The sequence below is a fragment of the Nerophis ophidion genome, linkage group LG01 (genome assembly GCF_033978795.1).
Source record: "Nerophis ophidion isolate RoL-2023_Sa linkage group LG01, RoL_Noph_v1.0, whole genome shotgun sequence".
Lineage (NCBI taxonomy): Eukaryota > Metazoa > Chordata > Actinopteri > Syngnathiformes > Syngnathidae > Nerophis > Nerophis ophidion.
Genome location: NC_084611.1, coordinates 30806743 through 30820559, shown reverse-complemented (window position 1 = coordinate 30820559; position 13817 = coordinate 30806743). Strand labels below are relative to the sequence as shown.

The 13817-nt window shown below is 41.9% G+C and overlaps 1 protein-coding gene across 1 annotated transcript in view; it reads left to right on the top strand.

Moving 5' to 3' along the window:
- The window catches only part of LOC133553017 (zinc finger SWIM domain-containing protein 6-like), a 146419-nt gene extending 134876 nt beyond the window's left edge, over positions 1-11543 (top strand). The window contains 4 exon segments of the mRNA XM_061900752.1: positions 3020-3177; positions 3276-3439; positions 3567-3648; positions 6495-11543. Of these exon segments, the coding sequence (XP_061756736.1) occupies positions 3020-3177; positions 3276-3439; positions 3567-3648; positions 6495-7360 (1270 nt within the window). The 3' untranslated portion in view covers positions 7361-11543.
- The last annotated feature ends 2274 nt before the right edge of the window (positions 11544-13817 follow it).

Sequence of the window (13817 nt, the reverse complement as noted above, 5' to 3'; positions counted from 1 at the left end):
ACTTCCAAAGACATGCACCTGGGGATAGGTTGATTGGCAACACTAAATTGGCCCTAGTGTGTGAATGTGAGTGTAAATGTTGTATGTCTATCTATGTTGGCCCTGTGATGATGTGGCGACTTGTCCAGGGTGTACGCCGCCTTCCACCCAAATGCAGCTGAGATAGGCTCCAGCACCCCCTTGCCACCCCAAAAGGAACAAGCGGTAGAAAATGGATGGATCCTACAATCTCATAAAAGTTCTTGAATAGGATTGTAAAAGGTTCTAAAACATTTTTTATTTGTATTTAGAACATGCATAAACTTCAGTTTTGCTTTTAACTGTTTCGATTTTGGAGGACTCTATAACATGCCGTAACTACAAAATGGAACCAAAGTAAGCTAGCTCCCTGTGCTACCCTGGCCAGAATGTATCCCGGAAAATCAGCGAGCGTGCTGTTCGTGCGCAGCGGTGTGATTTTACATCTTAAAATAGCAGCGGAGAAAAATAAAGGAAAGCACACAGCAAAGCCGAATTACATGCATAAGATGAGTAAGTGCACGTTGATTGACTTGTGGCTCCAGAACGATCAATTGAATAAATGTTTGAAGCCGGTGGATGGAAACATATTAAGTGTTCAGGAACCGGATGTGCAGCCATCGAGGAGGGGAGCGTTTGTAAACATTGCGCTGAAAGTGAATGGACAATGTTAAGGTCAAAAATCCGGGATAAATCAGCTGAAACACCAAAAAGGTAATCCACCCATAGGAGTGTCACATGAGTAAAATGGCACCAATTGCCAATGGGGATAAATATGAGATGTTTCAATCTATCAATCAATGTTTATTTATACAGCCCTAAATCAAAAGTGTCTCAAAGGGCTGCACAAACCGCAACGATATTCTCGGTACAGAGCCCACATAAGAGCAAGGAAAAACCCATCCCAGTGGGACGTCGGTGACAGTAACTATGAGAAACCTTGGAGAGGACTGCATATGTGGGCAAGCCCCCCACCCCCCTAGTGAAATCAAACTATAACATACAGTAAGCACACTAATTTCTCTCTGTAGTAGTGTATTTACAGCAGTAAAACTTAAAAAAAAAAAAAAACAACGTATTTGTCTTCTATTATTTATTTCAATAATTTCATGTCAGTGTCTCATGCCTAATATTTTCTCCAAGATTATACAACAACTGACATTAAAAGCTATAAAGGTGGTATTTTAAGTGTTTACACTCACTTTATGGCGGGGTGAGGAAAGCAAAAAAGAGTTGCAAATGTCAGGGGACAAGTGGTACAACATGGATGGATGGATCTTGTCTGGCTTAAAGAAAAAATATTCCTTGTTATAGCAATGTTTTAAAACGTCACAAGAAACAGGCACAATGTATCCATGCACACCAGATACAAAATGAGCTGAGCAATCGGTTCTTGCTTTTTAGACAAGCTCTGACTGTCTGCACACACTGTTTTTCACAACTTATATTGTAGCGTCCCGGAAGAGTTAGTGCTGCAAGGAGTTCTGGATATTTGTTCTATCGTTTTTATGTTGTGTTGCGGTGTGGATGTTCTCCCGAAATGTGTTTGTCATTCTTGTTTGGTGTGGGTTCACAGTGTGGCGCATATTTGTAACGGTGTTAAAGTTGTTTATACGGCCACCCTCAGTGTGACCTGTATGGCTGTGGACCAAGTATGTTGCATTCACTTGTGTGTGTGAAAAGCCGTAGATATTATGTGACTGGCAATGGCAGTGCTATTAAGGTTTATTGGCGCTCTGTACTTCTCCCTACGTCCGTGTACACAGCGGCGTTTTAAAAAGTTATAAATTGTACTTTTTAAAACCGATACCGATAATTTTGAAACCATCCATCCATCCATCCATCCATTTTCTACCGCTTATTCCCTTTTGGGGTCGCGGGGGGCGCTGGTGCCTATCTCAGCTACAATTGGGCGGAAGGCGGGCTACACCCTGAACAAGTCGCTACATCATCGCAGGGCTAATTTTGAAACCGATAACGATAATTTCCAATATTACTTAATTTTTCAGAGTATAAGTCACTCCGGAGTATAAGTCGCACCTGCCGAAAATGCATAATAAAGAAGGAAAAAAACATAAGTCGCACTGGAGTATAAGTCACATGTTTTGGGGAAATGTATTTGATAAAACCCAACACCAGGAATAGACATTTGAAAGGCAATTTAAAATAAATAAAAAATAGTGAACAGACTGAATAAGTGTACGTTATATGACGCATAAATAATCAACTGAGAAGGTGCCTGGTATGTTAACGTAACATATTATGGTAAGAGTCATTCAAATAACTATAACATATAGAACATGCTATACGTTTACCAAACAATCTGTCACTCCTAATTGTTAAATCCGATAAAATCTTATACGTCTAGTCTCTTACGTGAATGAGCTGAATAATATTATTTGATATTTTACGGTAATGTGATAATAATTTCAGACATAAGTTGCTCCTGAGTATAAGTCGCACCCCCGGCCAAACTATTAAAAAAACTGCGACTTATAGTCCGAAAAATACAGTACATTTTAAAGCATTTATCGGCCGCCCGATATTTTTGGACATCTCTACTTACTAGTCATTCTGACCCTCTGATTTTACTTAGTACTTTTTTTGTTCGTATGGATGTGGAATGGGCTTCTATTATTTTCAATATGGTCTTAAAAAGTCTTAAATTTGACTTGTTGAAACCTACAGAGACCCTGAAAAAGAATGGATCATTGTTAAACATTAAACCCCAACAAAATACTCATTGTTAACTTTACTGCACCTTAGTTTTATTTCTGGTGAATATAATTATTTGTTTCATAAATAACCTCGTAAGGCTAATGTTTCTTGATTTTGGAAAACAGAAAAAACTCACTCTTGTTAATCCTTGCTGTGCACAAAGGGTTGACAGCGTGTATCGGTGAAGTTTGGTGTGACTTTCATTTTGAATACAAGCTACATTTATGCGTAACAATAATGTGAATATATTTGGGGTCTTATCATGCGGTCCCGTCCCCCCCAGGTTGCCCGTGTTGGAGTCGACGGCGTCATCCGGCGACCTGTCTAGGCCTCACCACATTGTGTCGGTGGTGCCCAACCGCTACCCGCGCTGGTTCACCCTCAGCCACATCGAGTCTCAGCAGTGTGAGCTGGCCTCCACCATGCTCACTGCGGCCAAAGGTGAACACGACACACACGGGCATAAGTAATGGGACGACTAGGCACACACAACACCTATGGAACCGGACCCAATGACAGATGTTTGTGTCGACTGCCAGGTGACAGTCGCAGGCTGGAGACGGTGCTGGAGTCCATTCAGAAAAACATCCACTCCTCGTCTCACATCTTCAAACTGGCGCAGGACGCGTTCAAGATCGCCACTCTGATGGACAGCCTGCCTGACATCACGCTGCTAAAAGTCGCCCTGGAGCTCGGACTGCAGGTAACCAGAGCGTGTGCACTAATGATGCTACGATACCAACGCAGACTAACAAATCACATTTGTCGTCCTTAAATGAGCATTGAGGTATTGAGCAAATTGGAAGTTAACTTCTTTTTTTGGGGGTCAGGTGATGAGAATAACTCTGTCCACGTTAAACTGGAGGCGACGGGAAATGGTGCGCTGGTTAGTCACATGTGCCACTGAAGTTGGTAAGTGAGTCCATTTTGTCTACTAAACTCTAAGTCCTGGTAAACTGTATACAGTTTTGTACAAACAAGTAATGCACTCATTGGTGGAAAATGGGGTTTTTTTCTTTGGTTGATTTTTTTTTTGTACTTTATAGATTTTACTAAAGAATAATTGATATGATTTCAGTTTAATAAATACCTAGAGATGTCCGATAATGTTTTTTTTCCCGATATTGTCCAACTCTTAATTACCGATTCCGATATAAACCAATACCGATATATACAGTCGTGGGATTAATTATTATCCCTAATTTTGTTGTGATGCTCCGCTGGATGCATTAAACAATGTAACAAGGTTTTCCAAAATAAACCAACCTCAAGTTATGGAAAAAATGCCAACATGGCACTGCCATATTTATTATTGAAGTCACAAAGTGCATTATTTTTTTTAACACGCCTCGAAACAGCACCTTGGAATTTGGGACATACTCTCCCTAAGAGCGCATGAGGAGGTTGAGGTGGGGGTGTATTTTGTAGCGTCCCGGAAGAGTTAGTGCTGCAAAGAGTTCTGCGTATTTGTTCTGTTGTGTTTATGTTGTGTTACGGTGCGGATGTTCTCCCGAAATGTGTTTGTCATTCTTGTTTGTTGTGGGTTCACAGTGTGGCGCATATTTGTAACAGTGTTAAAGTTGTTTATACGGGCACCCTCAGTGTGACCTGTATGGCTGTTGACCAAGTATGCTTTGCATTCACTTGTGTGTGTGAAAAGACGTAGATATTATGTAACTGGGCCGGCACGCAAAGATAGGGCCTTTAAGGTTTATTGGCGCTCTGTACTTCTACTTATGTCCATACACACAGCAGTGTTATAAAAAGTCATAAATTTTACTTTTTGAAACCGATACCGATAATTTCCGATATTAATTTTAAGCATTTATCGGCCGATGTTATCGGACATCCCTATAAAAAACCTAATGCCCTATGAAATAGGCGTACTATTCTGAAACCATTTTATCATTGTGTTGTATGTATGCTACATAGGTAAATAATATAAATAATCAATATTGTATTTAAATAATTATTTAAATCAAATGTGTCCAATGCCTTCCGCCCATGTGCAGCTGGGATAGACTCCAGCACCACCCACGTGTCCATAAGGGACAAGCGATAGTAAATGGATTGATGGATAATAAATATTGTTCAGATTCAACATGTATTCTTTTAGACTGTTTTTGAAAAAATCCTAACTCCTGAATAGATAACATACTGTATGTATACAATAGATATTTATACACTATTCATAATATGTATTTCATTTTCGGATATAAAGATTGTCAGTATAGAGCTGGTCCACAGTTCCATGACCAGGACGAAAACCACACTGTTCTTCCTGAATCCGAGGTTCGACTATCCGGCGTAGTTTCCTCTCCAGAACACCTGAATAGACCTTACCGGTCGTGAAACTGTGGACCGGCTCTATACTCTCTGCAGGGTCCTTGAGGGTGCATGGGAGTTAGCCCAACCAGTCTACATGTGCTTTGTGGACTTGGAGAAGGCATTCGACCATGTCTCTCGGGAAGTCCTGTGGGGAGTGCTCAGAGAGTATGGGGTATCGGACTGTCTGATTGTGGCGGTCCGCTCCCTGTATGATCAGTGTCAGAGCTTGGTCCGCATTGCCGGCAGTAAGTTGGACACGTTTCCAGTGAAGGTTTGGACTCAGCCAACGCTGCCCTTTGTCACCGATTCTGTTCATAACTTCTATGGACAGAATTTCTAGGCGCAGTCAGGGCCTTGAGGGGATCCGGTTTGGTGGCTGCAGGATTAGGTCTGTGCTTTTTGCAGATGATGTGGTCCTGATGGCTTCATCTGGCCGGGATCTTCAGCTCTCAGGGGATCGGTTCGCAGCCGAGTGTGAAGCGACTGAGATGAGAATCAGCATCTCCAAGTCCGAATCCATGGTTCTCGCCCGGAAAAGGGTGGAGTGCCATCTTCGGGTTGGGGAAGAGATCTTGCCCCAAGTGGAGGAGTTCAAGTACCACGGAGTCTTGTTCATGAGTGGGGGAAGAGTGGATTGTGAGGTCGACAGGCGGATCGGGGCGGCGTCTTCAGTAATGCGGACACTGTATCAATCCGTTGTGGTGAAGAAGGAGCTGAGCCGGAAGACAAAGCTCTCAATTTACCGGTCGATCTACGTTCCCATCCTCACCAATGGTCATGAGCTTTGGGTTATGACTGAAAGGACAAGATCACGGGTCCAACGGCCGAAATGAGTTTCCTCCAGCTGGTGGCGGGGCTCTCCCTTAGAGATAGGGTGAGAAGTTCTGCCATTCGGGAGGAGCTCAAAGTAAAGCCGCTACTCCTCCACATTGAGAGGAGCCAGATGAGGTGGTACGGGCGTATGGTCAGGACGAACGGCTCCCTAGGGAGGTGTTTAGGGCACTACCGACCGGTAGGAGGCCACGGGGAAGATCCAGGACACGGGAAGACTATGTCTCCCAGCTGGCCTGGGAACGCCTCGGGATCCCCCGGTAATAGCTGGACAAAGTGGCTGGGGAGAGGAAAGTCTTGGCTTTTCTGCTTCGGCTGCTGCCCCCGCGATCCGACCTCGGATAAGCAGAAGAAGATGAATGAAAGTTTGACAGTTTAATATGGTTTATTTAATTATATATCCTTACTTTATTAATTGTATTTTGAAAAATACATTTTCACTTTTTACAAGTACATTTTGTGGCAAATTTCAGACATATCTGCAAATAGTCCAGTTATAAAAAGTAAATCTGCTGAAGGAATGATCGTATAATTGAGAGAATGCTGCTTCTTTCTGCTGCTTTAGGTTCCAAAATTCACTCTGTTCTCTCCCGTGCCAGGCGTGTACGCGCTGGACAGCATCATGCAGAGCTGGTTCACCCTCTTCACCCCCACTGAGGCCACCAGCATCGTGGCGACCACGGTCATGTCCAACAGCACCATCGTGCGCCTGCACCTGGACTGCCACCAGCAGGAGAACCTGGCCTCGTCAGCCCGCACCCTGGCCCTGCAGTGCGCCATGAAGGACCCCCAGAACTGCGCACTGTCGGCCCTCACCCTCTGCGAAAAGGACCACATTGCCTTCGAGACAGCCTACCAGATTGTACTGGACGCCGCCGCCACGGGGATGAGCTACACGCAGCTGTTCACCATCGCCCGCTACATGGAGCACCGCGGCTACCCCATGCGGGCGTACAAGCTGGCTACGCTGGCCATGGCCCACCTGAACCTCAGCTACAACCAGGACACGCACCCCGCCATCAACGACGTGCTTTGGGCGTGCGCACTCAGCCACTCGCTGGGCAAGAACGAGCTGGCCGCCGTCATCCCCCTGGTGGTGAAAAGCGTCAAGTGCGCCACGGTGCTCTCGGACATTTTGCGGCGGTGCACGCTGACCACGCCGGGCATGGTGTCGGCGCTGCACAGCCGCAGGAACTCCGGCAAGCTGATGTCGCTGGACAAGGCGCCGCTCAGGCAGCTGCTGGACGCCACCATCGGGGCCTACATCAACACCACGCACTCGCGCCTCACGCACATCAGCCCGCGCCACTACAGCGAGTTCATCGAGTTCCTGGGCAAGGCGCGCGAGACGTTCATGATGGCGCACGACGGACACATCCAGTTCACTCAGTTCATAGACAACCTGAAACAGATCTACAAGGGCAAAAAGAAACTAATGATGCTGGTCAGGGAGCGCTTCGGCTGAGCTCGCACTCGTACTTTTTTTTTTTATTTTTTTTATCAAGTCTGCCTTTTCAACTTCCTTTGGACTACTCGTAATAAGAGGACGTAGAAAAAAAAACTCAACAAAGCCACACGCGGTATTATCGTTCTTGCTGTTGTTATGGTTACAAACATTATTACTATTATTATTAATAATAATAATAATATTACTACTATGTGTACAGAAGTGTTTTTATTTTTCACAAGGGAGGAAATTGGTCACGTTGTGAATGTTGTGCGTACTTCTCTACATGTGTATGAAAGGAAAATGACTTTTTTTGTGATTGAAACATCTTTTTCTTTCTGTGTGTGGCTGAAGGCCTTGTAACAAGCAGCGCTCATGTTCAAAACAACGACAGAACTGCATCTTTTGAAGAGAAAACTAAGGCTTTAATAACACACAGAGCAACCTCCCCGTTTGGCCCTCGGGGTCCCACCAGGGGACACCAGACAGCACTGCACAGCTTCGCTAGGCCCCGAAAGCCATCGTCAGCATTTTTTTTTTCCCGGACAGCAGCACTTGAACCATTAATTAGCTCTTAGAACCAACACACACACACACACCAATGCTCTTCGTAACCACCTGTAATAATGTGACGCATGCAGCTACCTACAGTCATTACATCTTATAGTATAGACTCACTGGACACACTATTAGGTACACCAGCAATACACATGTATCAAAAATCGGCCTTTGACAAAGATATATGCTCAGTTTTGATTGACAGTCAGATGTATTTATTCAACCTTATGAGAAGCCAAATTTTACAAGTATTTTCGGATGTCTGAAAACATAATTGTTAAGAGAATCTGGATGTCCATGCCTGTCATCAAACTGTGTCAATACATGACATGAAACCAAAAACGCCCCCTAGTGGCTGTGAGCAGCATAGTGGGTGACTGTATTTGAATGTCCTGCAAGTTCAGTATTTTGGTAACCAAGCAGTGTTTTGGCAGATATGTATTAAGTCACATGCACATTTGGTGTTTTAACTACAATTTTAATAATCGCTGTTTATTAAAATTGGAAATATAATTTCAAATAAAAATATAGAAGTTAGTACTGTTAAATGATAAAAAATGTGTAAATCAAAGTAATCCTACTTTCAATTTCACAGGTTATTCAACTTAAAAGGACACTAATGCCATTCAATTGTCAAAATGTTTTGTTTTTTTATCTTTTACTTTAAGAATTTCATTTATTTGTTCAAAACTCGGTTACTGTTGTATCTAAAGCAGGCCTGTGCAATTATTTTGACTCGAGGGCCACATTTACAGAAAAAAAAGTGTCTGGCGGCCGGTATATCTATTTTTAGGAACACTAATACAAAACCTCACAATAAAATCTGAATGCTAAATACGTTACGACAGACCGCTTTAAAAACGTAATGGAAATTTAAATTTTTATATGAACGATAAAACACAGAATATTGACAAAATATCAACGTCGCACCCCTTTTCGATCGACATATTATCAAGTGAAACACAACAAAAATGCAACAAACAGTGAAATATGAACGTGAAGGGTACAAAATAAACCCACCTACAATCTGATATATCACTAAGCTTTAGAACGTTGTTGTGAAAATCTCCTTCCGCGTCTGTGGAAACGCTTCCCACACACACTGCTTGGTGCCTCGTCTGAGCTGCTGTGACGTACATGACCATAGTAACTCATTAGATTAACATAGTAACTAATTAGATTACCATAGTAACTAGTATATCATCCAAAAGCGCAGATTCCAACCATTGAAATACTTTGTACAGTTGAAGACTTACGGTCATTAGAAAACATAACTGCACATCATAAAGGCAGCTACACTTTCCATCTTAAAGATCTAAAAAAAAATTTGTGAATGTCCGACGGGTCAGATTGAAAAGCTTAACGGGTCGCATGTGGCCCCCGGCCTGATCTAAAGTCTATTTGGGGTGCATTTTGTCCTGAAATATGTCAGCCAGCAGACTTCTGCACTGACCACTGAGCGTATAACAACCCACGCTGCCTTTTCCTGTGGTTAATGTAAAGTAACATGTACGGTCAAAAATTTACAAAAAAAAAAACAAAACTAATTAAATCTGCGTATTGACCTGATGCACACAATATTTCAATTTTTTTTTGTGATTAATTGCATGAGTTAAGAATGTTGTCTATCTGTGTTGGCCCTGTGATGAGGTGGCGACTTGTCCAGGGTATACAGCCGCCTTCTGCCCCAATGCAGCTGAGATAGGCTCCAGCATCCCCCGAACCCCAAAAGGGACAAGGGGTAGAAAATGGATGGATGGAAGTGGTAATTTTTAACTGCCCTAATAGAAATAAGAATAAAAGCTGTTAGGTGACAGTATGTATTTTCTTAGTATTACTGTTCAACAAAATGCATGTGGAATTTTTCTTTTTCCGTATTTTTTGTGTTTATTATACTATTTATTTTGTGGGCTTTTCCCCCCCAACAAAGGCCATGTATCTCAGAATCCGAATTGTTTTTATTGCCATTTTTTTGAAAACGGGTTCACAAACTAGGAATTGTTCTTGGTGTAATGGTGCAACATAAAACACACATATACCACAGAATAGAATAACATCAGCTTTAACTGAGCTATTGTTATTGTTCATGTGCCTGATAGCCAAGGGGAAAACAAATTTTTTGTTTGAATGTTCACAACACTCAAAAATCTCCCCAATCGTCACGACGGGACGCGGCAAAAAGTCGGCCGTTGCGGCTGTCAATCCAAAGTGAACATATGAGCATCAATGGTGCATTTAATCTCATTAGGTTCAGTGCATGTGTACCTAATGGAGTGGGTGTTGTTTTATGAACATAATGGCTTTGCATGGGGGGGGGGGGGGTCGCTACCTCATGATGCAGTGTGGAACATGCTCCCAATTTAAATGTGCTGTCAGGATATTTGTCACCAGTCGTCATCAATCTAGGGCGGGGCTAGCCGAGGGGGGGGGGAATGTGCATCACTCCCATCCCACCCATCGTCCACAAATAGGCCAGTGTCATTGTTTATGCCCCCACCCCCCCCCACCCACCCCACCACTATCTCTCTCTCTGTGTGTCATAGCAATGAGACTTTCTACTGTTAAAACCTTCACTAATTGTCCACCGAAATGTTCTCAGGGATTTTTCTTCACAATAAGGGAAAAACAAAAGCGAAAAGGCGGAACAAAAAGACTGACTGCAGGAAAATTGAAAAAATAAAAAAAAAACTAGACATGAGCGAGCATTTATTGTACTCTGTATATATGCCATAGTATATGTCTGAATATGGAGGATCTGAAAGTATATGTTGACTAATTTATACAGAGTATTCTATGTAATGTGAAATACTTGAAGCCGCTGTAGTTTGCTCTCTCTCTTTCTCTCTCTCGCTCACTTGCTTTCTTTTGTTTTTGTCATGTGATGGAACATATCATGTTGGGGGGGTGATGTCTGACTTCATTCCTGCTGACTCCAGCAAAGAGGAGAAAGGAGGTCAAAGCTGGGTGATGGATAAAGCGCTTTAAAGAGAAGGACTAATAATACGAGTCAGATGAATGGATCGTCCCTCTGCAGTGAAACTACTTGTCTCATATCAGTCAGCAAGCCGTCGAAAGAAAGGACATTTTGTATTGTTTGTAGATTTTTTTTTTTTTTTTTTCGGTGTCTTGACAACAGAAAGAAGTGCAGCCTTTTTCTCTTGCCTTGTCTTCTTAACGCTTTAAAGTAACCAAACAGGAAGTTCTGTCTAACAACCAAACGCGTTCAAAGAGGTGAGAGGCGACCCACCTTGGTCCAGCTTTAGTGTCCTTAATTAGTAAAGCGAATGGCTGTGTTAGTAAACTCTTCTTGCTTTAAACGACAAAGCAAAACTCCTCACGTGTGTCTGCTGGTGGTTAAAAAAAGACAAAAAAAAAAAAAAGTATGTTGGTCATGTCCAGTGTCTCAACAATTTCCTCTTGAGTCTTTCTAGCCGTTTTTGTTTGTTCGTGTAGGACGCTCTCCCCTTTTTATTTATTACCATGACCCATGTATACATGCTTATGAAAATCAAATTTGATACACCGATATCAGTTTATTTATGTAACTAAATCACTGTTTTATAATCTTGGTAATGAGTCAATTATTGATTTTGTTTTATTTTATTTTTTTGATTTTGTTTTAATAAAAGGGGTCATATTATGATTTGTTTTGTTTTTTTCTACATTTAAAACACTTTGTGGTCTACATAACATGGATTGGTGGTTCTTTGCTCAAAATTGTGCATACCGTATTTCCTTGAATTGCCACCGGGGCGCTAATTAATTTAAAACCTCTTCTCACTCCTGCGCTTAACAAAGGCATGCGGTAAAAGTAAGCATGCACTGATTATTTTAAAACCTCTTCTCACTCCGGCACTTACCAAAGGTATGCAGTAAAAATTTGAGTGTGATGTAAGCTTGGACCTTTAATCCTACTGAATTGATCTTAATCTTCTTCCCTTTATGCGATTTCAAATTACCGGTATTGAAATCAGCCTCCTCCATTTTGAAAATGATGACAGGGGAAGTGTCACTCATGACGTCACAAGTTTGACCAGGCGGTAATACTAAGCATGCGCTAATTATTTTGGGAAGCGAGGTTGACCCGGCAGTAATTCAAGGCAGGCGTATACCATATGCCCTGCGGCAATTCAAGGAAATACGGTGGATTATCTTTTCCAGATCATCTTCAAGCCGCTTTCTGACCGTCTCTTCAGGATGTATTGTTTTGTTTACGTGCCTCCACTTCGACCGCGCTTCTGTTAGGACTCTGACAGATACAAGTTAGAGCTTTTCGCTAATTTATTAGAAATGGCAAGAGCAGAGGATGCACGTTCATGTACGAGCCAGTCTCCCGCTACAGGATAGTGGAAAAAGAGATTATTGACTACGGCGTACGACTAAAAATGGCAGACTCGCGCAAAGCTGTTTGGGTAAAACATTACCCTGTATGGACATATCCGCCGACGTCATTTGTAAAACATCACAACCTACTCAGTGGCCTAGTGGTTAGTGTCTGCCCTGAGATCGGTAGGTTGTGAGTTCAAACCTCGGCCGAGTCATACCAAAGACTATAAAAATAGGACCCATTACCTCCCTGCTTGGCACTCAGCATCAAGGGTTGGAATTGGGGGTTAAATCACCAAAAATGATTCCCGGGCGTGGCACCGCTGCTGCCCACTGCTCCCCTCACCTGGAACAGGGGGATGTGTCAAATGCAGAGGAGAAATTTCACCACACCTAGTGTGTGTGTGTGTGTGTGTGTGTGTGTGTGTGTGTGTGACTATCATTGGTACTTTAACTTATTTGAGGGAAAATCTAAATGGAGCGGTGGGAGGAAGTATGATTATTTTTTAAATAGTTGGTTTAATGTCAAATTGTAGGGACTTGGTGTATGGAGATCTCAAATACACAAAAAAAAGCTTACCAATAGGTAAGAGAAGTTGGTTTTGCATGATAGGTTCCCTTTAACAGTAAATTAACGGGTAAATTAATAATAGAGATTCGAGATGTCCGATAATGGCTTTTTTGCTGATATTCTGATATTGTCCAAATTGTAATTACCGATACCGATATCAACCGATACTGATATATACAGTCGTGGAATTAACACATTATTATTCCTCATTTTGTTGTGATGCCCCGCTGGATGCATTAAACAATGTAACAAAGTTTTCCAAAATAAATCAACTCAAGTTATGGAAAAAAATGCCAACATGGCACTGCCATATTTATTATTGAAGTCACAAAGTGCATTATTTTTTTTAACATGCCTCAAAACAGCAGCTTGGAATTTGGGACATGCTCTCCCTGAGATAATCCTAATACCCACTGCAACTATGGGAAATACTATACTTTGACTTTCACAAAGTGCATTATTTTTCTTAAAACATTTTTTTAGACATGCCTCAAAACAACAGCAACAAAAACAACGAAGGCACACAGCTTCAGTCCAGAGTATACTAGAGTAATAAAGTAAACAATAACATAGTCCTCCTTTAGTGCAAGACTGCCTGGCGTACTGTGTAACAGGGAATTATAAACTGGGCTCAATCTGAACAGCCGATGGGCATTTATATCAACTATATGATTTGCCTGAGAAAATGGATAGGACAAAAAAATTAATACTTTTTGAAATCGATAATTACATTTTAAAGCATATATCAGCCGATAATATCGGACATCTCTAATAAAGATTTTGGAAAAACGTCACAAATTGGGAACATTTTATAAAATATATCCGCCATGCCTCCATGGTTTCAAATTTTTAGACCTATGCAGATCCCAAATACACCAAAACAGTAACCGATATGTAAGAAAACTTTGTTTTGCATAATAGGTCCTCTTTAAAAAAAATAGTTTTTTCAAAGTCTTTATCCTTTTGAGAGCGACGGACAGTGACACGGTAGTTGTTGATGCATTGATTGATTGAAACTTT